This window comes from Condylura cristata, unplaced genomic scaffold, assembly GCF_000260355.1.
Source record: "Condylura cristata isolate star-nosed mole 26May11 unplaced genomic scaffold, ConCri1.0 scaffold00019, whole genome shotgun sequence".
Taxonomy (NCBI): Eukaryota; Metazoa; Chordata; class Mammalia; order Eulipotyphla; family Talpidae; genus Condylura; species Condylura cristata.
In genome coordinates this window covers 29265788-29288300 of record NW_004567120.1, presented here as the reverse complement: position 1 = coordinate 29288300, position 22513 = coordinate 29265788, and the positions used below count along the sequence as shown (strand labels likewise).

The 22513-nt window shown below is 52.0% G+C and overlaps 1 protein-coding gene across 1 annotated transcript; it reads right to left on the bottom strand.

Annotated features, from left to right (window-relative positions):
• Positions 1 to 780: 780 nt before the first annotated feature.
• On the bottom strand, positions 781 to 15086 carry SASH3 (SAM and SH3 domain containing 3). The gene is made up of 8 exons (XM_004685790.2): positions 15030 to 15086; positions 7260 to 7355; positions 6747 to 6893; positions 4176 to 4317; positions 2865 to 3013; positions 2508 to 2717; positions 2187 to 2337; positions 781 to 1696 (listed from the first exon to the last, which is right to left on the bottom strand). The coding sequence occupies exons 1-8, from the start codon at positions 15084 to 15086 to the stop codon at positions 1503 to 1505; spliced, it is 1146 nt and encodes a 381-aa protein (XP_004685847.1). The 3' UTR covers positions 781 to 1502.
• Between the last annotated feature and the right edge of the window lie 7427 nt (positions 15087 to 22513).

Below are 22513 nucleotides of genomic sequence, written 5' to 3'. Positions count from 1 at the left end.
GCCAACTCATACCCGCCCCACCCCCTGACACCAAACCCTTCCCCAAAGCTAGCTTCTACTGAAGTGCCTGGTAGCAGTTCCAGAAGTGTGTCCACTAAGCAGGCAGTCCTAAATGTGGTGGGCTCTTGAGGCTTAGCAAAGGGCACTGGGAATTCAGCGCATAGTATACTGGTCATACTTGGTCAAGAGAGGCCCCCGCCAACATATATTCTACCTCTTTTTCTGGGCCGGGCGGCTGTATCTCAAAACCTTCAGGAAAGCTCAGTTGAGCAGTAGACTCCTCAGTGTCAAGCTTCACATTGGTTTTGTCTGTAAGGAGTCACTCATGTAGCTGCGCCTGACACCGGAGGGGCTATCTGTCCTGGAGAGCCAGGTTTGGCTAACTGCCTTGCAGGAAGAGTCAGGCCAGGAGTGGTAGCATGCAGAGTATTCATGACCTTATTTTAGGCCCAGGGGGAGTTGCCCCTTGGCCTGAGTTATGTGGGGGTGGTACAGAATGGATGAGGAGGATCCATTTCATTGGGAAATGAGGAACCATTTCATTGGGAATCAGGGGCCTTCTGCTCTCTGAGGTACAGGCCATTGGTACAGGGGGGTGGGGAGTGAGAAGATTCATCAGAGACAGCGGGGAGCAGGACAGGCAGATGTACTGAAATACACCACTGAGGGGAGCAGCAGGTGAGACAGAAGAATTCTGGTGCACCACGTGGGTCACCCCCCTGGCTGGGGATCAAACTCATGCTGCAGTGGCTGCAATAGCTTCATATTGCTATGCTTTAGCCTGTTGCGCCACCAAGGAGGGCCCACCTCCTGCTCTCTTCAGGAAGCTTTTCAATGCCTTGGGTCACAGGTAATAGAAGAGCATACATTTAATGTAGCAGAATGTCAGGGCCTACAAGGCCCTTGACTACCTGTTCCATTTCCCACCAGATCTACCCTCCGATGGGAGCAGGTGCTGATGCAAGTGACATAGTGATTTAGTGGCCAAACTTCCATGACAATGATGGAGAAGGAAAGTGGGGCTAGGTACGCCTGGCTTTCTTCAGCTCTTATTGGGTGGAATTGGGAACCACCCCTGATCACTTAAAAGGGCCCTTTCAAACGGCCAGCTTTAAGTGGCCACCATTTAAAAGAGTCCTTTTACAGGACCAGCTTCCTTAGGCTCTTGGCTTGACTGAAACACTCACTGTCTCCATTTTGAGAGTTGTGTGTGTGACAGTGGAGCTGGTGTGAGTTTGGGAGGCCGTGGTGATGAGGGGCAAGGGCAAGATGGCTCCTGGGTGCCCCGCTCGCTGTGGCTGCACCTGGAGCAGGGCGCCGGGTAGGGCTGTGCTGTCAGTAGCTGGTGGAGGGAGGGGTGAGGCAAATTAATTCTTGCCTCATGCTGCTCCTCATCCACCATGGTCAAGTCTGTAGGACTAGGGGTGCCAGGGGCCCTGGGGGCACAGGGTCAACCTGGCCATCCTGGAGGCTGTTGCTGCCTGGGTGCAGCTGCTGCCACCTCAAGGCGCCCCGGCCAGGGAGAGGCCCTGCAGCTGCTCCTCAGCACTGGCCAGCTCCACCTCCTCACGCCCGCTCTCTGAGCCCTCGAAGCAGCCTGAGTCTCGAGGGATGTCCACCTTGTCTTCTGGTGCTGCCGTGCGCGGCGCTGGTTCCTGGCTGCTCTCTGCGCCCTCGTCTGCCTCCTCACTGCCGGCTGCTGGGGGAGACTGGGCCTTAGTTGGGGTGTGGTTTGGGAGCCCCAAGTTGGGGTGTGTGGAGGCCCTGGGAGGCGCACTGAAACAGTCTTCCCTGCTGCCCCTCACGCCTGCCCTCTCGCCCTCGCATCTCAGAAGCAGGCAGACTGTTCTCCCCACCTGTTGAGCTAGATCTGCGGCCCAGGAGCTCAGACTTCTGCAGCACTAAGCTGGGAGCAGGGAAGCCTGGGCTTGAAGGTGGGGTCTGTTGAAGCCAGCTTTGAGGACTTAGCTTCTCTGGCCTTAAGCCCCTCTTCAGTCCCAAAGGGAGCTGTGCTTGGTCACCCCAAACATCCGCTTCTCCCCATACTTGGCCTGATCTTGAAGTTCAAGTATGGAAAGTGCCTTCCCAGCACATGGGGGCAGGGCTTGGCACGTGCTCAGGCAGGACCAGGGCTGGAATACCAGTAGGCACCTCCTCATCCCCCCTCAGCTCCTGAACCCACTCACTGTCGTAGTCCAGCAGCAGCTCTGCAGCCGTGAGCAGCTTGGCCCGGTGCTGCGGGTCCATGATGTTCAGCTCATTGAGGTGTGTTTCCCGCAGCTCTTTGAAGTCCTCCAGCGTCTGGTAGCCGTTAAGCAGCAAGGTGGACGTGTGTTCCTGTGGGCAGGGGCAGGCCGCCCATGCAGCCTCTTGTGAGCCACTACCCCCCCCGTGTGTCCACCCCCCCCGTGTGTCCACCCCCCCCGTGTGTCCACCCTCCCTGCACAGCTGAGGTGGCCTGGTCCCAGCCCTTGCTCCGAGGCACTGACTGAGGCCCAAGCTCGCACCTCCAGGCCGATGCGCTCCAGCAGCTCGTGCAGCGTCTTGGGTTTGGGCCTCTTGCCCTTGCTCTGTCGGCGGCTGGGGCGGGCAGGCCCCACAGACTCTTCAGGCAGCACATCCACATAGATGAACTTGAAGTAGCCCAGCTTGCCATGGAGCAGGCCCTGCCAAGTGCCTACTGGTGGCTTTTCGACAATCTGGATTACGTCACCTTTCTGTGGGAAGAGAGCAGAGCAGGGCGGAGCGGGGAGAGGGAAGGGCGGTCCTTCAGTCACCACTGACACCGTGCTACGCTGTCTCCGTCCAACCTTCTTCACAGGCACAGCCTGGAAGGCTCAGGAAGACCTGGTTGCCAACCTTACCTGAAGTTTCAGTGAGTCGTGGTCATAGGGGCTCGGAGTGAAGTCGGTGTGGACTCGTGCTCGACCACAGAAGGGTCCTGTGTACGGGGGCACAGGAGGTTCCTCCACGAAGCTGCCAGAACCTGGGCTGGGGCTACAGAGCTCACTGCCTGCGAGGGTGGGAAGGGAAGAGGGTCATCTTTGTCCTAGGACAGCTGGGGGCTGGGGGTCTGGCTGAATGTCCCAAGAATGCAGTCTGTGGGAGAAAGCTGGGCTCCACGTGTCACTTGGCAGAAGGGATTCTGCCCCACCACTTCAGCTACCCAGCAGGAGCAAGGCTTCACCACGGGGCCTCAGGTATGGAAAGAGCGGACCACAGAAGGAGAAATGGCACAAACCGAAGAATGGGCCGACACGCCAATGAATGGGTGAGGAAAATTGAAGCCGGATAGGCCAAGTGAGCTGCCCACGGCCTCTCAGTTTATAGTTGGCAGCACTGGGTGCGTTAGACTCCAGGTCTCCAGGAAGCCACCTTCCATCCATGAAACCACAGTCTGCATTTACTTTCTCTACTTCATAAGACTCAGTGCCTAGTTATAACACCACATGCGAACTCACACAGACTCTTTCTCTCTGGGATGGGCAGGAGGAAAGGCATTTTAAATAGCTTTCAGTGGAGGGCAGGGAGATGTCTGTGGAGCCAGAGAAAGAGCAGGGAACTTGGAACTAGTCCTCAGTGCCAGGGTCTACAGCCCAGAGCCTGAAGCCCCTGCTTCAGCCATGGCTTCTGGAACCTCCTGGCTGGCTGTCATGGACATCTAGAAGATGCCAGCAGTGCCCGGAGCCCAGCAAACCAAGAAGTGTGGGGTCCAGAGGCCGAGTCTTCGCAGCTGGAGTCCTCTACCCCCAGCCCCAGTGTGGGGCTGTCAGAGGTGCAGGGAGCTGTAGCTTCTAGACCTCCTGGGAATAGTGAGGGGAGTGGGCTGACCATGAAGGGGATGGGACTCTTCCTCTGCCTGTGGGCCCCTCCAGGGCCTGGGAGAGCCAGTGGAGGCTTCTCTAGGGAAGACTCAAATTCAAGACTGGATCACCTCGAGCAAGTCAATGACTATCCTGCGCCTTAGTTTCCACGCCAATAAAGTGGAGCTAATACTCGTACTGACCCAAGTCATTTTGGTGAAGATTTAATCCAGAGAGGGCTGGGACAGTTCTCAGCAGGTACAGACTAAAGGCTCATTCTCTTACCTCCCCACTCCCAGACACCAGCAGCCTGGCCCTGCTCCGGTCTTCTTCTCTTGACTCAGCAGACATCTCCCTACTTCCTCAACTCACCTGTGGAAGCCTGGCGGCTGAGTGTTGGGAGTTCACGCTCCTCCTGCTCAGAAAAGGCCAGTGCCATCTTCTCAGGGCCAGGGCTGTCCAGGCTGCCATCTGGAGATGTCGGGGAGGGTGTGCCCTCCTCCAGAGTGTCTCCCTGTAGGGGAGGGGAGGCAGGAAGCCTTGAGCAGCCTCGGCTGGGGTGTACTTGGGGCAGCCTTGGATGCCAAGGAGGAAATAAGTGGGCCTGGGCATGGTAGAGAACTGGGGCCTGGCTTGAGCCCAGCTCCGTCACTTGGGCTGCATGCATACGCTGAGTCTTGTTTCCCTGCCTTCAAAATGATTGTGGCAGTCCTTGCCCCCCCCCCCCATTTCACGGCATGCGGCTCAACAGGTGAGGTGCTTTGTCAGCTTAAAGTGCTGAAGTGAAGTCCCTGCAGAAGAGGCCCTTGTGCTCCAGCTGGATTCCAAATGGTGGTGAGGGCACCGTCAGGCAGACAGTGGCACTGGACAGGACTTACTGTTGACGTTGCTGCTACTGGCCGGGTCGGCCAGGCATTCCTGTCATTACATTTAATCCTCAGTGACACTTGAATGCCACTTAAATGATACAATCCTCCCAAGCTCCTAGATGAGAAGAGATGGTGGAACACTGCCAAGCACCTGATACCAGAGCTCTTCCATGTCACCACACCTCAGCCTGGTGGTAACCGTTCATGACTGGATCGCTGGGAATAAAGGCCCTGATGTGTAGCGTTGCCAATTCCTGTGTTGTAATCACTTCCCACCCTAACCAATGTCAAGCTATTGAAGGATAGAATTCCCCAAGTTGTCTTGGAATGGGCCTTTCCAAGACATGTCACTTTGGTTCATTGCAAGTGAATGATTCTGAGCTGAGTTCAAGCCAGACTCTGGTCTCAAGAGAAGCTTTTACCAGATCCTTAACTACCTAGAAGAATGAAAATTGGGGCTAGTACTCAGGTTCAGGGAAAACTCTACAAATAGCCTTTCTATCAGGGAAACCTATCTATCTGGCAGGCCAACCATCTATTATAGAGCATCTGGTCCTTTCTACAAGCCCATCTCCCACCTCTTACCCTCATTTGAACCTTATTTACTCTGGAATTTATATCCATGTCGATTCTCCATATGTATGCAATTATGTTTGGTTTTTTATCCTCCTAATTTGTTTGATGTCAATTTGATTCTTTGACTAGTCAAAAAAACTCATAGAAATAGGGGGAAATTTCTTGTCTGCCCTATGCATCACCATGAGTAACTCCCCCTCCCCACAGATACTGCAGGTGTGAACAGCCTTGAGGACACAGAACAATGGCATGAGGTACAAGTATCCCGAAGAAATGCTTTTAGAAGGTTGACTGTAGTCACCTTATTTTAAATAACTTTACTTAATTCTAAATTTATACAACTTCATTTTCAATAATGGTTGTGTTCCACATGGGGAGCACAAAATCCCTGAGAACTTTACTGATGCCTGCTCTGAACAGGTGTCATCGATGATACCAGGACATGGAACCTTCTGTAAGAGCCATGAGCCTTCAGACTACCTATGTGAATCTGTAACAGTGTAATCTAAAAACAATGATTCTAAAACCAATTCTAAAAGCAGAGGTTCCGTGTTTCCTGCCTCACCCAAGGAAGGGAGCTGAGGATCGAGAGGAAGCTAAAACTGACTTGGGAAAGAAGACTGGGAAGAGAAGCCTGGAGGAGGTACATGGAGCAGAGAGACATGTGAAGAGGAAACTGAGTTTGCTTCTTGGCCATGGACTTGTACCAGAAACTTGGGAGAAAATGGAAGGAGATACTTGAAAGAGATGTGGGTGAGAGACCAGTGGGGAAAGTGACAATGGCAGCCTTTATCTTGGCCTTTTTCCTATGAGTCCCCACCAGGAGGTGTCTTAGACTTATGGCAAGCTCTTGGGCCTCCATGATCCTGCTTTGGGCCAACTTACTTGGCTGGGCATTTATCCACAGGGCGTGGATAACTTTGGGTGCTTCATTTGGAAACTATGTTCTTTCTCCTCTTTCTATTGGACACTAATTCTATCCAAGTTCTTTTTTAATGGCGGCCTTACACAATATGAGTATGTTTGTTTTCCATGCAGCTGATGGCAGAACCTACTTAGAATATGCCTGTTTGGGGAGTCCGTCAATCTGCCCATTAACAGCTCCAGTTATTTGGATGTGCCTATCCATAGCTACCTGTCCCCCCAACCACCCCTGGGCCGAAGTCGTCCTTCTCTACGTCCTCACACTGGGAACCTCTTCCAGTCAAACCTTCCCAATCTACAGCCCAGTTCCAAACAAAAAGTCAAGGTAGATGAATTTGCCTCTGGCCGTCTCATCTTTAGGTTAGCTGTCCCTCTTCTCAGACCTGCAAGAAACTTTTCTTACTCCTCCAACCCCACCCCTGCTCTCTCAGGAACTTTCTTGGGCTGAAAGGGAGCACCTCCCCCACATGACCTTACTTTCGGTATCCAGGGTGCCTGCAAGCATGGCACTTAAGCAGAGGCCTTTAAGTGGCCATGCTCACACCTTTCCCTCCATCGGACACCCAGGACTCACCATCTCCTCTGACAGGGCCTTCACCATCATCTTGCCCATTTTCCTGTTCATGGTTCGGGAAATCACAGCTCTCCACTTCTTCCCCAGCTTTTTGCCACTTTTCCCAGCATCCTCTGGGATAGGGACACCTGAGTCATCTTCTGGAATCTGTGACAACAAAGGAGGGACGTTCAGGGACTCTGGTGACACTGCCTAAGTCCAGAGTGTGGAGGCAGATGGTGGAGGGCTGGGCATGAGTGGCCTCCAGCCCAGTGCCCCTGAGCCCCGGCACCACCCTCAGTCCTACTCATTGGTGTATAGTTAATTTGACATTTAATCTGTAACAGGAAAGGGATGCTTGCGAGTTCTTGGAACCCGGAATTTTGGTGGGTGGGAGATGTGAGCCTTTTGTATTTAAGGCAGGCTTTGTCGAAATCCTCCTCAAATCCCCCCTTTTTCCTTCCTCCCTTCCTCCACCCCACTCCCCCACCCAGGGCTGGCAGCCAGATCCCCCAAGGAGACTCTGAAACTCACATTATCATCCAGATTAAATTCCTTCTCGCTCACCACGGGGGAGCTGGGCTTGGATTTGGCAAAATCCTTAAAGCTGCTGGAGCGCTGAAGTGAGAGCTGGAAGAAGCAATCAGTGACTAGTAAGGAGCTGTTCCTGCTCCCCACACAGGCTCTGAAGACCCCAGAGCTGGGCAGAGCCACATGGGCCCTGAGGGCCCAAGGCTAATGAGGTGAAGCCAAGATGTGGTGGGGGAGAAAATTCATCTCCTTGGCAAAAGGATTACTTTGGGCTGATTATTTTAAAGAAACAGCAGACTTGACTCAAGAAGTTTTTCTTTCCCTTTCCCTTAACTGCTATAAGGATTTTGATGGGGAGGGGGGCTATTCCAGGAAGGGAGTATCACCAGTGAGAACTAAAAGCATATGAGCTAAATGGGATAGACCGGGGGAAATTAGCAAGGCCGGTTTTTTGGAAGTCCTCTGTGTCCCTTTGCCTCTGCCTAGCATGGCAAACATTAGTTTACCAAATATTTGTTTTTCTATCTTCCTGAGAATTGGGCTCCTCCCCATTGAAGTCTCAGTCCCTGAGACCCTTGTCCCTAGCTCAGGATGGCATATAAGCCTCATTTGCCTGACTGTCAAGAACTTCATGTGTTTGTATGTACCTAATTCACTTGAATTTCTCCTGTTAATCTGCCTTAAGTCAGTTTAATTATTAAGTCAACCAAAAGAAATGGGAGGGTAGAAGGAACATTTTAGCCCCCCTACAATATCCTGAGGGCTACATGATTTCATTCTGTTTTACAGGTGAGAGTGACCTAGTGACCTCTGTGTCTGGCCACAGAGCAAGCTCCCCATGTCCAGAGCCTTGGGCCCGAGTCACATTTTCACTAGTCCCTGAAGGTTGGTCCCAGACTCCTGAGTAAAAGACTAAATGCATAGAAGCAAACGCATATCTCCTGTGAGAACGTAGGTCGGCACGCACAAGACCTCGGCACATGCAGTAACATTAGCTTCATGACAGAGCAACCCATAGTTTCCCCTGCTGCTCTGCTCTGGCTTCCATGCTCTGGGTCTGCTCCAAGCGTGGTCTCCAGTCATGGTGATGGCGGTAAACATATTGGGGGGGCCTCTCGTTTGATGAATCTGTGTCCCAAGAAGAGCAAGCTGGTCCCCCCGCCCCCAGAAGCCAGTGAGCCCTGGCATTATGCTTTCTGAAAAGCTACAGTAGAGACTTAGTCAGTGACGGTACTCACAGATTTTTGGACCCACTTAACTGGGGTTAATTTAATAAAGAGAAAGCTGCCCTTTTTTTTTTCTTTTTCTTTCTTTCTTCTTTTTTTTTTTTTTTTCTTTTTCGATCAGCGCTTGTCACCTTGACCGCTGACACAATGAGCTGGATGTGGTTGAGCTGTGCCTACATTTGAACTTTTAGGCCTGACCTATGGTTTGTGTTGATGTCACTGCTTTCAGAAAATGATCTTTCTTAACTGTATAGGGCTGCAAGGCCAAGAGAGCAGCCAGAACCTAGGGCCAGGCAGATAAGGAGGGCAGGATTTAGGCACCAGAAGTGGAGCAGAGCCTGACTGAAGACTGAGTCAAGGCCAAAGAAACACACAGGAACCAGGGTTCACAGATGGCTAGAATGATAGCAGGGGATAGACTGCAGACACTAGAGATAAGGCCTGGAGGAACCAGAGCCCCATCTGGCACATAGCTGAAAGTTTCACATCCTCTTTCCTATGAAAAGGGGGTCCAGGGACAGGCCCCCCACCCCCTCAGGGCAGGGGCAATATTACCACCTCTCCCAATACACACACAATTGTCTCCAGCTCCGGGGGACACAAATGGGGTGCCTTGGTTTTCTCTGACTCTACCACCAAGAGGGCTTCTTGGATGGGGCACCTACAGCCTCAGAAAGTTTCTTCTGTGCTACAGGCAAAGGCCTCCCCCACCACCCCAGTGGGTGTAGGGAGGGGAACGCATGGCTGCGTAGGGTGGCCATTGCAGTTCCCATGCATCTCCTCTATCCTCCCTCGTTGGTCTTCCCCACCCACGATTCTTTCCTCTTTTTCTCCCTTTCTTTCCCCATTCCCTCCTCCACCTTGTGTTTATTTCCTCCTCTTGTATGGCTAGGATGCAGCTGCCTGGATAACTTCCTCCTCTTATTGCCTGGAAAAGAGGGAACAGAGAGAGGGTGGGCACCAGGCTGGCCCAGGCCCAAAGTGGGCAGGCTGGCCTGCTATTTATAGGCTGATGAGGCCTTCTGTGGCCTTCCCTCCACCAAGTCTCAGTCTGGTTACAGACGGGGAGGTTGAGAGTTGTGCCTGAAGCCTCAGGGAAAGGCCACCCTGGAAAGTAAATTGGAGGGCTGGTGTGGGTCTGGAAGCGGCCTTTGTTCTGGAAGAGTAAACTCATGGCCATGCTGCTTCTAACCACCCCTCCTTCCAGGGACATTTTCCAGTCATTAGGTGCTGCTGGGGGCTGGGCTCTTTCATTCTTGGGGCCCTATGTCAGGGACCCTCTGTCCCAGCTTTATTCCAAAGCAGGGGGAAATGACCCAAAAGGACTGTGGAGGTGGTACTGTGTCTTGGGCCCAGCTGGCTGCTCCTCAGCCCAGGGACATGAAAGGGGCAGCCCCACATGTCCTGAATGACTTTCAGTGACCCCCTTCACCAGATATGAGTTAAAATCCTTTGGATTTTCTGCCTGACCTCCTTTTGGCCTGAGGCCCTGCCTCCTCGTGGGGGGTAGTGCCTTACATGCTTGGCCCTTTTACCTGTCTAAGGAGAGCATGTGGGTCTCTTGCAAAGAGCTGCTCTTCCGGCGGGACAGAAATTGTGAAGTTCCATTCTGAGATGAGGGGCCTTCTGCAAACTCATTAACTGGAATCTCAGTCTCTTGACTTGGTGTCAACCGGCAAGGGCTCACACCTTCGGTCTGCCCTTGGCCAGCTGTGTCAAGCTGGGAAATTTTTTCAACTATTCTGGGCATAGTTTTTCTTTTTTCCCCTCGGGGTAAAGCTGAAGACCAGGGCACCTCCTTCACTAGGTTGAGTGAGGCTGAAAGGAATGAGTACCACACACAGCAGTCCCTCAGGGAATGTCCGTGTGGTTTAGCCTCTCCGATGACCTACCTCCAGATGCAGTCAGAGCATTCTCTGCCTGAAATATTCAGTCATTCTGTCAATGATAGAATGACTGAATATTCCCCCCCCTTTTTCAAAAATGCAGCTTCACTGGAAACAACCCACTAAGGCTGAGATGATATGTACATTGTAGCAGAGTCATGGCCATAGTAATAGCAAGGAGGACAGGACAGCTTTCCCCGCCAAATCTGGATGATGTGCACAGATCCACTGTTGTGAAGAGAACAGCCACTGAAAAGTATACTACAGTTGACCCTTGAACAACACCGGTTTACATTGCAAGGGTCCACTTACATAATTTTCTTATAAACCACTAAACTAATGGTATTGATAAATACAATATAGTACTATAACAGCATTATGATTTTCTTAATAATGTTTTCTTTTCTCTGGCTTACTTTATTGTAGGAACACAAAATATAATATATACAACTTACAAGAGATGTGTTACTTGATGGTTTATATTATCAGTGAGGTTTCTGGTCAACAGCAGGCTACTAGTAGTTAAATTTGGGGGGTCAAATTTTACATGTGCGTTTTTGACTGCGCAGGGTGTTGGTGGCATCCTAATCCCTGAATATAAATTCCTTGCATAGAAAAGTTCAAAGCCCAGCAAAACTGATCTAGGTAGTTGGAAGGCAGCATATGAGGTGGTAAGAAACCCTCCAGGACGGTGGGGTTAGGACCTACTATGCATCCTGAAGGATTGGGGAGGCCCCTGAGTCGGGGGTTGTTTACCCTTCAGTTTTGGGAGCTTATAGTGACTGGCATGCCATGAAAGGAGCTTCTGGAGTTTTCAAAGTGCTTTGATACTCCATGTGGGCACTGCCTACATCGGAAATTCGTTAAGTGGTATACTGATGACTTATCACTTACTACAGTCATTATACTAAAAAACAGGCTTTCCAGTCCAGTTTCAGAGGTGCCACCCACTGCAGAAAGCCTCCCCTGGTGACTTGCTCAGAGCGTCACATCTCACATCGTTTGGCTTCTGTTTTTCCTGTGTCTAAGCAAGCTCAGCTTTCCTCAGGGCTCTCTCCAGCTACCCTCTCATCTCCCCCTCCAAGCCTGCTGCTGAGTGGCCTGTCTGTCCCAGACACGCACTCACCATGACGGTGTGGGAATTTAGTAGCTAGTAGCCCCTCCCTGTGCCTACTACCCCGTCAAGGACTCGGTGTGTGCCAGCTCTCTCCAGCCTCAGCACAGCCTCCTCTTACATTCCCCCTCCTGGTCGAGGAGACTGAGACTTGGGAAATGAAGAGTCCTAGGTAGAGTCACAGCTGGCTGTGGGAAGAGCCAGGGTTGAAGCCAGGACTGTGACTGGAAACCTGTGCACATTGCTGCATTTGGAGCTCAGATAGTTGCCCGCCCCCGTGGCCCAGTGTACAAGTGGGCTGAGTGCCATGTCTGCTCTGGGTGGTACTTGGAGGGAGTTCTCGCGAGAGCAGGTGAAAGTATGGAGGAGGAAGGGCTGAGGAGGGCTTCATGGAGGAGGAGGCACATGTGAGCTGGGACCATGGAGGGAAGGCATTTTTTCTCTAGGTGCAGCTGAGAGGCGTTTTAACAAGAACAAGAAACTCGGGATGTTCTGGACATGGTGATGGAATGGTGGGTAGGTATGCCTGTGCTTCCCTGGGAAGGGGAGCAGAAGACGCCATGCAAGGCCCTTGCCAGCCATGCCAAAGGAGTCAGGTGCTAGCCTGTGGGCAGGAGCCACTGGAAATATACACTAAGAGTACACGCTGGTGGGGGTGTCACACAAGAGGTGTTCTGTAAGAAAGGGGGCCAGGGGAACTAGAGAAATGGGGAGACAGGGGCAGGGAGAGGCTGGGGAAGGAAGAGTTGAACATTTGAATGGGAGTTTAGATTCCTTCGCACTTCCACTGGCAGGAGGTCTGAGGTGTGGGGTGGGGGGCAGGGGTAGGAGCTTTCTTTGGGGAGTGAGGTCCCAGCGCAAACCCCTTTCTACTGCCTATACCCCAAGAGGTCAGAGAGAGGCCCTAAAAGAGGCAAAGGTCCTCAGGGGCAGCTGAGGGGTATGTTCCCCACCCCCAGCCTTTGTGATACATAGTAGGTGCCAATCCTGTGGGATGTATTTGCTGTCCTGGTATGTGCCCGACCGTCCTGGAGATCCTGTCCCCTCTCACTCCGATGCCTGCAGGTCACTTTTCTACAGCAGTCTAAAAATCCTTTCTGCTCATCAGATTCTTGGAGAACTTTTGAGATCAATGGGGAACAAGAGTGGGGGGTGGGTTAAGACTCTGGAGACTGACATCTTAGCTTTGATCCCTGAACACCTTGCAGCTTTAAAGTTGTATCACCTTGGGTGAGTCACTTCACCTCCCTGAGTCTCAGACATAAAACTAGGGAGAAAGACAGTCTCTGCCCCCTACTTCCCAGGCTATCTTGAGGAGTCAGTGGGCTAAGAGGTGGGTAAAGTTCACAGTAGAGTACCTGGCACCTGAGAACTCCTCTCTGCATGCTGGCTCTGAGAGCTTAAAATCACGTGTCCTCTGCTTCAGAACTATGTGCCACCTCTGTGCGCACATGCATGCAGGGGACAGAACACTCCCCTTTACCAGTTCAGGTTACTTGTACAACCTCCTGAGGTGCACAGATGGGAAACTGAGGCCCAAAGGAGGCCAATGAATTGTCTGAGTAGCTGTTGCTAGAACCTGGTAAGATTCCAACTCTGTTTTCTTGGCCCTGCCCAGCACCTGTTCTGTTTGGCAAGCCTGGGAGGAAGAGCAGGGCCTGAGACAGAGGCCTCTCTTGCCGTTGTGCTTTCCCCTCCACCATGTCAACTTGGCATCCTGGACTCGTCCAAGGCCACTCTACAAGCGGTACTGGAGCTGAGGATGGGGGAGAGGGTAGTTCTGGATGCTTGGGTCTTCCAAGAGTGCTTTCGGGGGTGGGGCTTTGGAGAGTGGTCTGGACGTGGAGCCGGCTCAAGCGCAGGGGTTGGCCTGGCTGTCCTCCTTCAGAGCACACAGAACCTGGAGTGCCACGTGGACTTTGCTTCTTCTCTGAGAGGTCGGGGGGACCCTATGGGCCCTTCCACCAAACACAGAATCTGGGTAATGGATGTTGGGAAAGATGCCAGGACTTCTGGCTGCTGTGTGACCCTGGACACCCTGAGTGGCACAGGGTCCAGGTGTCAAAGTGTCAGCTCTTTCTCAGACTCTTTCCTCTGGCTCAGCTCCCCTGTGGTTTGGGGCCCAGCAGCATCTAGATCAGTCTCTGCTTCCCACCCTTAGCAGCTGGAGAACAAGGGGGAAGTAGACCTGTTCTCAGAGGACTGGCAGCCAGTGGTGGGTTGAGTGGGCCTAGCACAGGGCAGGAATTGGAAGAAGGCCACAGAGGCTGTGTGGACACTCATGAATCTCTCCCCTCACTGGGCCCAGCTCCACTGCAACCTTAGAGAAGCAGCTGGGGTTGGGGAGAGGAGAGCCGGAAGTTGCAGCCACCCCGGACCCTGAGATGGGGCAGGATACACACCCCAGTGCCCTGAGGCTTGGCATCTCAGCTGGCTCAGCCTCTGCCTGGGAGCTGTTTCTCCAACAAGCCTCTCCCTCCCCCCACTAGGCACCTGGGCCGAGTTCGAGAGGAACCGGGTAGGATACAGAGAGGGCCTAGGCTTTGTGCCTCTCTGTTCAGGCCTACTTTGGGCAGTTTTAAGACCCTGCTGGAGGTGTGGTATGTATTTGCTGAATCCCTGAATCCCCATTATCAAAGCAAATACTTAGTCAAGATATCCTCAGATCCATCCAAAGAAATCTGGATCTGACGGAGCCTTCAGTGTCTTCTAGTTCCGTCTATGCTCCAGGAAGATGAACACCTTGGTTGTCTATGACTGCTGCCTTGCTTCTTGGTCTTTGATATCCCCCCACGGACTTTTCTCCTCCTCAGCCCTCACTCTTATTTTGCATCTCACAGCTTCATTTCTCATTCTTCACAAATAATTTCTCCCCACCTGGGAGGAGTCTGTATGCCCTCTGTATCCTACTGCAGACTTCCAGGCCCTTCCTTGGGTCTGGAAATCACCTCAGGCCCCATGTTCAGGTCGGCCCCAAGTTCTGTGGGCCTGAGGAGCAGCAACAGAGGGGAACCAAGTGGGCAGAGCCAGGCCCGTGGCCAGTTTTTGGGGCTTGGGAGCAGCGGGGCTCTGAACTGGGCAGCGTTAGGGGCCCTTTGGGTGCGAGAGCTCCTGAGAGGCCATCCTTGGGCAGAGGGCCAGCAGGACCAGTGTAAGAGAGAGAGAATAAGTCAATCGTAGGCTTCCACTCCAGAATCATATTTTTTGGTTCTCAAATGCTGACTTAGGGTTCCCTTCACTTTAGGTTTCTATCCCTCTGTTGTTGGGTTAAGTTCTCTCACACTAGACTTCCGAGCGTTTATGCCGTAACTTGGTTTCTCTAGAATCGGAAACATCCTTCCTGTATTTCTGTTACTTTCTACCCTTTGGACCACCCCCCCCACCCCAATGCCCTTCTGGCCCTCACAGCTCTGGCTCAGCTCAGACTTGGACTGGCTCCACTGACTCCACATCTGGCTTTGGACTGTCCCCACTCCTCAGAGTCTTGGAGCGGATGGGTGAGCGAGCAGAAGAAAGGAAGGAGTGAGTTCCCAGACATGCTCCTCACCTTTTTCTTCTGAGTGGGCTCCTTCTCACTGGCATTGGAGGGCTTGCGGCGCAGCATGGTCCTCTACCTTTGTGACAGTCCGTCCCTGCTTCCCTGTGCGTCAAGGTACAGCGTCCTCTTGCTCAGCCCCACTAGCACCGTCCCGGGGGCACGGCATGGAATGAATTGCCGGCTGCCACTCTGCTGCTGTGGCAGCTTGGGGTGCGGGCCATGAACACCCTGAGGTGGCGGAAGCCCTGACACGTGACTCGTTCTTACAGCAATCGCAGCCCCTGGCGGTGGCCCCTAGGGAGGAAGGAAGTCCCGGCTTCAGTCTCCAGAGATTCTAATGCAGACGGCTCTTGGGTTGAACAAACAGAGAAAAGTCCCTACCCCCGCCATGTCATGTCAGTCGTCTCTATCCTGTTCCTCTTCTGGGAGATGGCCAGTCAACCTGACCAAAGGGGCTACTGGGGACCTTTATCTCACTGACCACAATCCAGAAACCAGAAGTTAGGCCATCTCTTGGCCTGTTGGGCCAGTGCTCTTGGTCACTTTGCATCAATTGCGTCATCACTGACATCACCCCATGACCGACACTCCCTTCGACAGCCAGCACCTTGCAGCCAGGACCCTGCAGCCATCCTCACTGTCATCAGGCTCTCTACAGTCCCACAATTGGCGTTACCCTGCCATCATCATTGCCACTATGCCCTGACCGCCATCTTCCTCACAGCTGTCACCTTTGTGGACATTACCACCAGTCAACCCCATAACACTCTTGATCTTACAATTCTACATTACTCGCTCCCACAACTATCACCACATCCAGGCAGTCAAGATCACACAGTCTTTGTCACCACATCCTTCAGGCAGCCCCACCCCCATCAGCTCCATGATAGTCATCATTGCTAGAACAACAAAGGACCTGGACAGCCATGGCCCTCAGCCATCTGCCTTCATTTGCCTCTCCAATGCCACTGCTCCCTGAACGGCCATCATCATCACAGCCACTTAACATCCAGTCCTCTCCACTGGTACCCTCACCCTCACAACCGTCACACTAGAGCCACCAGTTCCACAGCCACTGCCCTACAGCTTTCAGATGCACCGCCGCCTGCACACCTACAGCCATCCCCACAGAGCGTTTGCCTCCAGAGTCGACACCCCTTCGCCATCTCTGCTGTCACCACATGAGCGAAGCGCATGCCTGCAGCCCCGCAGCACCAGCGACCGTCCTCCTCCACAGGATGACGGTTGAGCTTGTGCTCAACATGCTAACTGGAGAAGTCCCCTTAGTGGCTTATCTGTGGCAGATACTTTAATAACTAATGACTTGTTGGGAAGGCAATGCGTAGCCATCACCTACAATGCAGCAAGAACACCTAAACAAGAAGGGAAAGCAAAAATTCTTTTTAATTGTCTTCCATATGATTTGGATGAATATCCAGTTCTGTTTTTCAGTTTTGCATCTACCTCTTTTTCGAGATACATTACCAAAAATCATATGCACGAAAGCAGATCAGTGATTTGGGGAAGGAGGGGGAGTGGTAGGGAAAGGCAGAACAAAGACGCTTTTGGTGGCATGGTCTTGATTGTGGTGATGGTTTTGTGGCAGTCTATGTATGTCAAAACATAAATTGTGCACTTTAAACATGTGCAGCTTATTGTAGGTCAATCATACCTAAATAAAGCTGTTTAACACTAAAAATATAAACAGTCACATTTCACCAACTGTCAGTATCTGCTTTGACTCTGAACACAGGGTGGTTAAGATTGTCTCATGCCACGAACTAGTCCTCAACTAAGTGGCTGATGGCTGCTGACCTCCGTCATATGCAGTCGCAAGACCTTGGGTTGGCTGAATTCGTTTGCTTGTTGTTGAACATCCCTAAGGGAAACATTCATATCCATGAGAGTTTTCCCCTTAGGATGGCGTTCCAGAAGGGGACTGTTGGGGGTAAAAGGTATGCAACCTTTTAGGCTTTCCATTTAGGGGCACTTGTGAAGCCCTGGGCTGGGACTCCCCTCTTCTTAAGACGCTCTAGTGGCTTCCTGCATCTTCCACCATACATCCTTGGGGGGAGCTGGGGAAAGAACAAGGTCCTTTTCCTCCCAGTGAAACCATGTTGTTTTGACTCAGTCCTACTCAGCCTGCCAGTTGAAATCACCAGAAGCTTTCACACCCGCAGCTCACTTACCAGGGATTGTGTGTGTGTGAGGGGAGTGGTAGCACCCTCCTCCGTCACCCAAGGGGTGTATGCTCAGTGCCTGGGAAAGAGCTTGGCATCTGTGGGGGACCAGTGGGCATTTGGTGCCCTGCACACCTCACCAGGGCCAGGAGGGGACTGCTGTGGGGTTACTGGGTGGAGGATGGGGCTGGGGGTTGGGGGAGGGGCTCGGGCTACCTGGTGCTCTGGCAGCCAGAGACCTGGGAGGGAGCCCAAGAAGCCTTCTGGGTCTGAGCCAGTTAGGCACGGATGTATGGCTTCCTGTTTGCTCAGCCCCGCAGCAAGCCAAACTCTCACACTAACCGCATCTTCAAAGGCATTCAACAAAATGGGGCGCTGGGAGGCCTCCTAGCCCAGGGCTGGGAATGGGGGCCTCAGTGAAAAGTAGAAGTGAGCAGCACCCAGGACAAGGAGGGCAGCATTCTCAGCCCTGTCCTTCTGGCTCCCCTTCAGCCCTGTCTCTTCTGTTGGGCATTCCCCCTCTCCTCCAGGGTCCAGGGCTCCCCTGTGGAGTGGTTCTCCCCCTGCGGAGAAGCTAGCTCCCAGTTTTTCTCTCCCTGCAGATTACCCTGGCCAGAGTTCTATGACCAACGGGTCCTAAACACTTTAAAATAAGTTTCTCTTCCCGTTCTGGGCAACACAGTTCCATTTTGCAGGTTCTTTTAGAGGTAAACAGCGTCCTTACAGAAGAAGTGACCCAGGGCAGTGGGTAAAGGAGGCCACCTCAAGCCTCATAAGAGGGCTGGCAGACAGGACCTCGGAGCTCGCTCTGGACAGTGTCTTGTGCTCTGCACTTTGAGGAGAAGTGAAAAGTAACTATCAAGTCCTGTGTATCTGGGGTCTTAGCCTCCAGCCTCACTGGGTGGCACGCTTTGCCCAGCACTTGTTCTTTGCCAAGCACTACATTAGCACTTAGCTAACGTTACTTTACCACGAGCCTCCGAGATAAGTAGCTTAAATTGGAATTAGTATCGTAAGGTTGTGCCCGGTATAAAATTCAGGGTAGGAGAGCCTTGCTCTTAACAGCAACATTTTGGAAGAGTGTGTATGTGTGTGTGTGTGTGTGTGTGTGTGTGTGTGTGTGTGTGTGTTGTGTATTCTGCTGATCACGAAATCTGTTTTACTCCTCAGAGGGCAGACACAAAAGTCAATGTTGACTGCATTTACATAGAGCAGCCCCCCCCCCCGCACCCCCTCTGAAGAGATTCTAATTTGAGAGATGATTGTGGGTGTGATATTTGGGCAGGTGAGACCCAGATATGTGTGAAAGTGTTCCTCACTCTCAGAATGGGTCCAATACTGACCTGCGACGGTAAGATTTTGGATAGCAAGGGGTATCTTTATTTGAAAAAACTTCCCAAATGATTTTTTCTTTCCTGCAGAGAGCTAAAAAGGGTCATTCACATAGGGAGTAAGGAGAAGAACAAGTGTTTCTTATTCTCACTTCTCCCTGCCACACTTGGAGTCCAGTTGAAAACAAGCGCTCTACAAGCGGGCTTTATAAAAGCTCTGACGCAGGTGCCATAATCCTCATTTTTCATGGAGGAAGTGGAGGCTCAGAGGGTTTCCACAGACTGTGCTAGACTAGGGCTAGCTAGGAAGAGGCAGTAGAGTTTTAAATATAATCTGGTCTTGGTCCAGGGCCCTGTTAGTAGCCACACAGCTGAAGTCCTGCTGAAGCAGAGACCCTGAAGGAGGAGATGCGAGAACGGGCTCCTTTTGCTGACTTTGGAGGCCAGTTGGGATGAGGCCGGTCCTGGAAGTCACCTCACATGCACAAATGGCTGGATAGCAAGGGCAGATATGTGGGGAGCCTAGGGGCACCCGTGTCGAGCTTGTCAACACCTGTGGTGTTTGGCCTGGAGGCTCAGAGTAGGGAAGCAAGGTGACTTTAAACAACTGCCCTGAAGAAGAGCAGACGGGTTCCGGGTGACCGAGAAGGAGGAGAGGCAGATAAATGGAAGGCTTGAGTTATTTCCAAGGAAGATATTTTCGATCTTCAGGTGGTACTTGTTCAGCCCTGGTAAGTAGTGAGCTTCCTGTCTCTAGAAATGATCAAGTAGAGGCCAGATAGTCCCTTGGAAACACCTGGGCATTTCCAAAGTAAAGTCCACTTTCGTAGCCCGACCTGCTTTGCAGATTTCATGATGGTAGTCTCAGGCAGGGAGGGTGAGAAGGGCGACAGGGAGGGAGAGGAGCTGCTGGGTGCTGGCAGGGTGCACAGAACTGGCAGCTCTGGGTATACGGGAGCCCTCGCCAACAGGGGCTGATGGGAAAGAGAGACAGTCATCTCTGAATGTGGGAACTGGGAACTCGTGACAAGGTCTGGTTTAAAAACAAACACCTGCAGGCAGCTGTGGCAATTACCAGAAGAGGAGGCGGGGCTTCGATGTTCACCCATAAGTCCTCATGGAAGGCCTTTCTTTTCTTTGTAAAAAACCCTTTCTTTACTTTTATTGAGGTAACACTGCTTGACAACACTTGCATGCTTTATGAGTAGAAGTTCACACCTCTTCAGATACCTGTTATTTGTGGGACATATGAGGGACTGGGCTGCTCTGCTGAGGACTCTGTCCCAAGGTCACAGGACAAAGGTCGCTGAGCAGTCTGCTGGAGCAGGAGAACCTCCCAGCAATGGAATCAGGCAGAAGCGATTTCAAACCACCACATAGGTCGCCTACTGGCCACACGACCATGGGCATGTCCCTGGGACAATGAGCGCTTCTGAAGACAGTCATGGATGGGTGGGGGAGGTGCGAGTGCATGTGAAGTAGCCAGAGTTCCCTAGATGACACAGAGCGCCTCTCCACCCAGTGCTCTTTGTGGCTCCAGCTGGGGACACGCCCTCAGTTCACTGAAGCGTCCACCTGGAGTTTCTCCTCTTGCCCTGGCAGTTGCTGCTATGTCCCATCCGGGCCCTGACTGAATCTCTACACAGTGACCCTGTGGCTCACATCTTGGGTGTTTCCATCTTGTCAAGGGCAGGGTCTCTCCATCCAAGCTATTCTAGAACACAGAAGAGGTGACACGCCAGGGGATGTATAACTACTGGGGACCTGCTGGGAGGGAAATCAGTTTCCATGGCCTTGCCAGGGACCCCTGGGGCTTTCTCAACCACACATTCTACATTCTACTGCGCTGGAGCTGCTTGCTTTAGTTCCTGTTTCACAAAGACACCAGGAAATGGAGGTGGGCCGGGCTGAGGGCAAGGCTGGCGGGCCAGGGCTGGGGAGCGCCTCCCACTCCCAGCCAAGACAGCCTCGGAGGGCACGGATGGGCAAGGAGGAAACAGTTGCTACTGAATCTTTCGTATTTCTATTTTATTTTGACACCAAGTGCCCAGCCACTGATTTGAGGAAGTGCCCAGTGAGTTGATAAATTTACAGCTGAGGTTCAGGCCTGGAACCTGCTAGCGGGCAAACAAGAGGACTGAGTTATGACTTTTAATATGAACCATTAGACTCTGTGTGTGTGTATATACAGATGCACATGTCTATCTACTCTCTTAGCCGGGCTCTCTCCCGTTCCAGAAAGGATTTGAGGCGCCCAGAATTGTAGCTTGAGCCCATCATCACCTCTGTTGTCACAGCTGTTGTGACCTTCCACAGATTCATCTTGGGCCCAGTCTGCTCATTTGAGGCAATAAGAGAGGGACAGAATGCAAGAGAGGAGCCGTCAAGGTACTGGCCAGTCAACTACTTCCAATACAATACTTCCAATATAATTTTGGGGAGCACAAAAAGGGTGGGTGACTTTTGTCTGGGGCTCTGACCATGTGACATTTGCGAGGAATCTCAGTTTTCCAGGGAGCCAGCCTGGAAATGCACTAATTATATAGGCTCATAAGCCTGTGGACTTTTAACCATTTATATATGAAAAGTGGGTGCTCAGCCTTTTGCCTTACCTGCCACTGAAGGTGAGACAAGAGTTAATCTCATGCTCGGTGAATCATAGGGTTATCATCTCCGGTCTGCGTGACTTCCTGTCCTACTGCGTGCACTCACATCCGGATCTTATGTGTTTTCACTGTAACCTCATGAGGAAGGGGGTACAGGTAGTGTACAAACAGGATAACTGAAGACTAGAAACATGAAGTGACTTGTCTAAGATCACACAGCTGGCACTGTGGGGACTAGAAACCAAGAGGTCTAACTCCTAGGAACAGGGGCCCTCCCATATGTCCCCGTTCACAGCAGCAATCAGCAGGCAAGGAGGGATTTGATAAACCCCACCACTTCCATAAAAGCGCAGGTGCAGAGCACCAGGGGGAATTGGCTTAAGTTCCTAATGATGTCTCAAGTTGCTCTGCGCGAGTTATCTCTGGGTGTGTGGCAAGAGCTTCTCTGCCTGATGCAGGGTGAGGCCCTTAAAACAGGAGGGTTGGCATGATTTTTGCTGCTTTATTTACAATAGGAAAGACATGGAATCAACCCAAATGCCCAAAAGTAGAAGACTGGCTTAAAAAGATGTGGTACATATGCACAGTGGAATATTACTCGGCAATCAAAAAGATAAACATATGCCTTTTGCAGCAACATGGATGGAGCTGGAAGGGATCATGCTTAATGAATTAAGCCAGAAAGAAAAGGAAAAACACCGGATGGTTTCACTCATAACAGGAGTATAAAGGACTGGCGGGGGGATAATAATGATAATAATAATGAACAACTATATACCAGAGACATTTTACAGGGGTGGAGTGGGGAATGGGATCAAAAATGGGGGGGGGCAGGAAGTGCACTGGACTATGGTGATGGCACAGGGTGATTTGGTGCCTGTCGCGCTGGACCCAAGGAGGGAAGAGCTGGTGTGGCTTCAGCTTCCTTTTACCCATTTTTCTGGACTGGTGTGCTCAATCTCAAAATGGTAGATTGGAGGGGGACAATTAAGTTACAGGGAGTCAATGAGGGGGAGGCCTGGGTCCCCCTCAAGGGGAGGGAGGGGAGCATGTGAGCTGCCCTGGCCTGAAAGGCATGTGAGTGGGTCATGGTCAGGTGCCCAGGGCCCCCTGCTGCCCACGGCCTACAGCCTCAACTCTGCTTCTCACCCACTTTAAGGTCTTGGTTCAGCCTCCATTTTCTTGTGTCTAAAACAGTGAGACCTGCTTGTCCCTTACTGTGAGAGTGGGCTCTGGAGTCATCTGGCTGATTTGACCCCTGTGTTTTCCTTTTCCTTGATGGGGAAGTGGAGCAAGTTGCTTCAGCTCTACGAACATCAGTTCATTCACTTGTAACATGGAAATGATAATTTATCTTCTCACAGGTGTGGGGCTTC

Bases quoted from the DNA above. Each gene is read 5' to 3' on its own strand.
- SASH3 (XM_004685790.2), bottom strand. From the start codon at position 15,086: ATGCTGCGCCGCAAGCCCTCCAATGCCAGTGAGAAGGAGCCCACTCAG. The intron at 7,356-15,029 runs GTGAGGAGCATG...TGCTTCTTCCAG, and splicing joins AGCCCACTCAGAAGAAAAAG to CTCTCACTTCAGCGCTCCAG. The intron at 6,894-7,259 runs GTGAGTTTCAGA...TTGTTGTCACAG, and splicing joins AATTTAATCTGGATGATAAT to ATTCCAGAAGATGACTCAGG.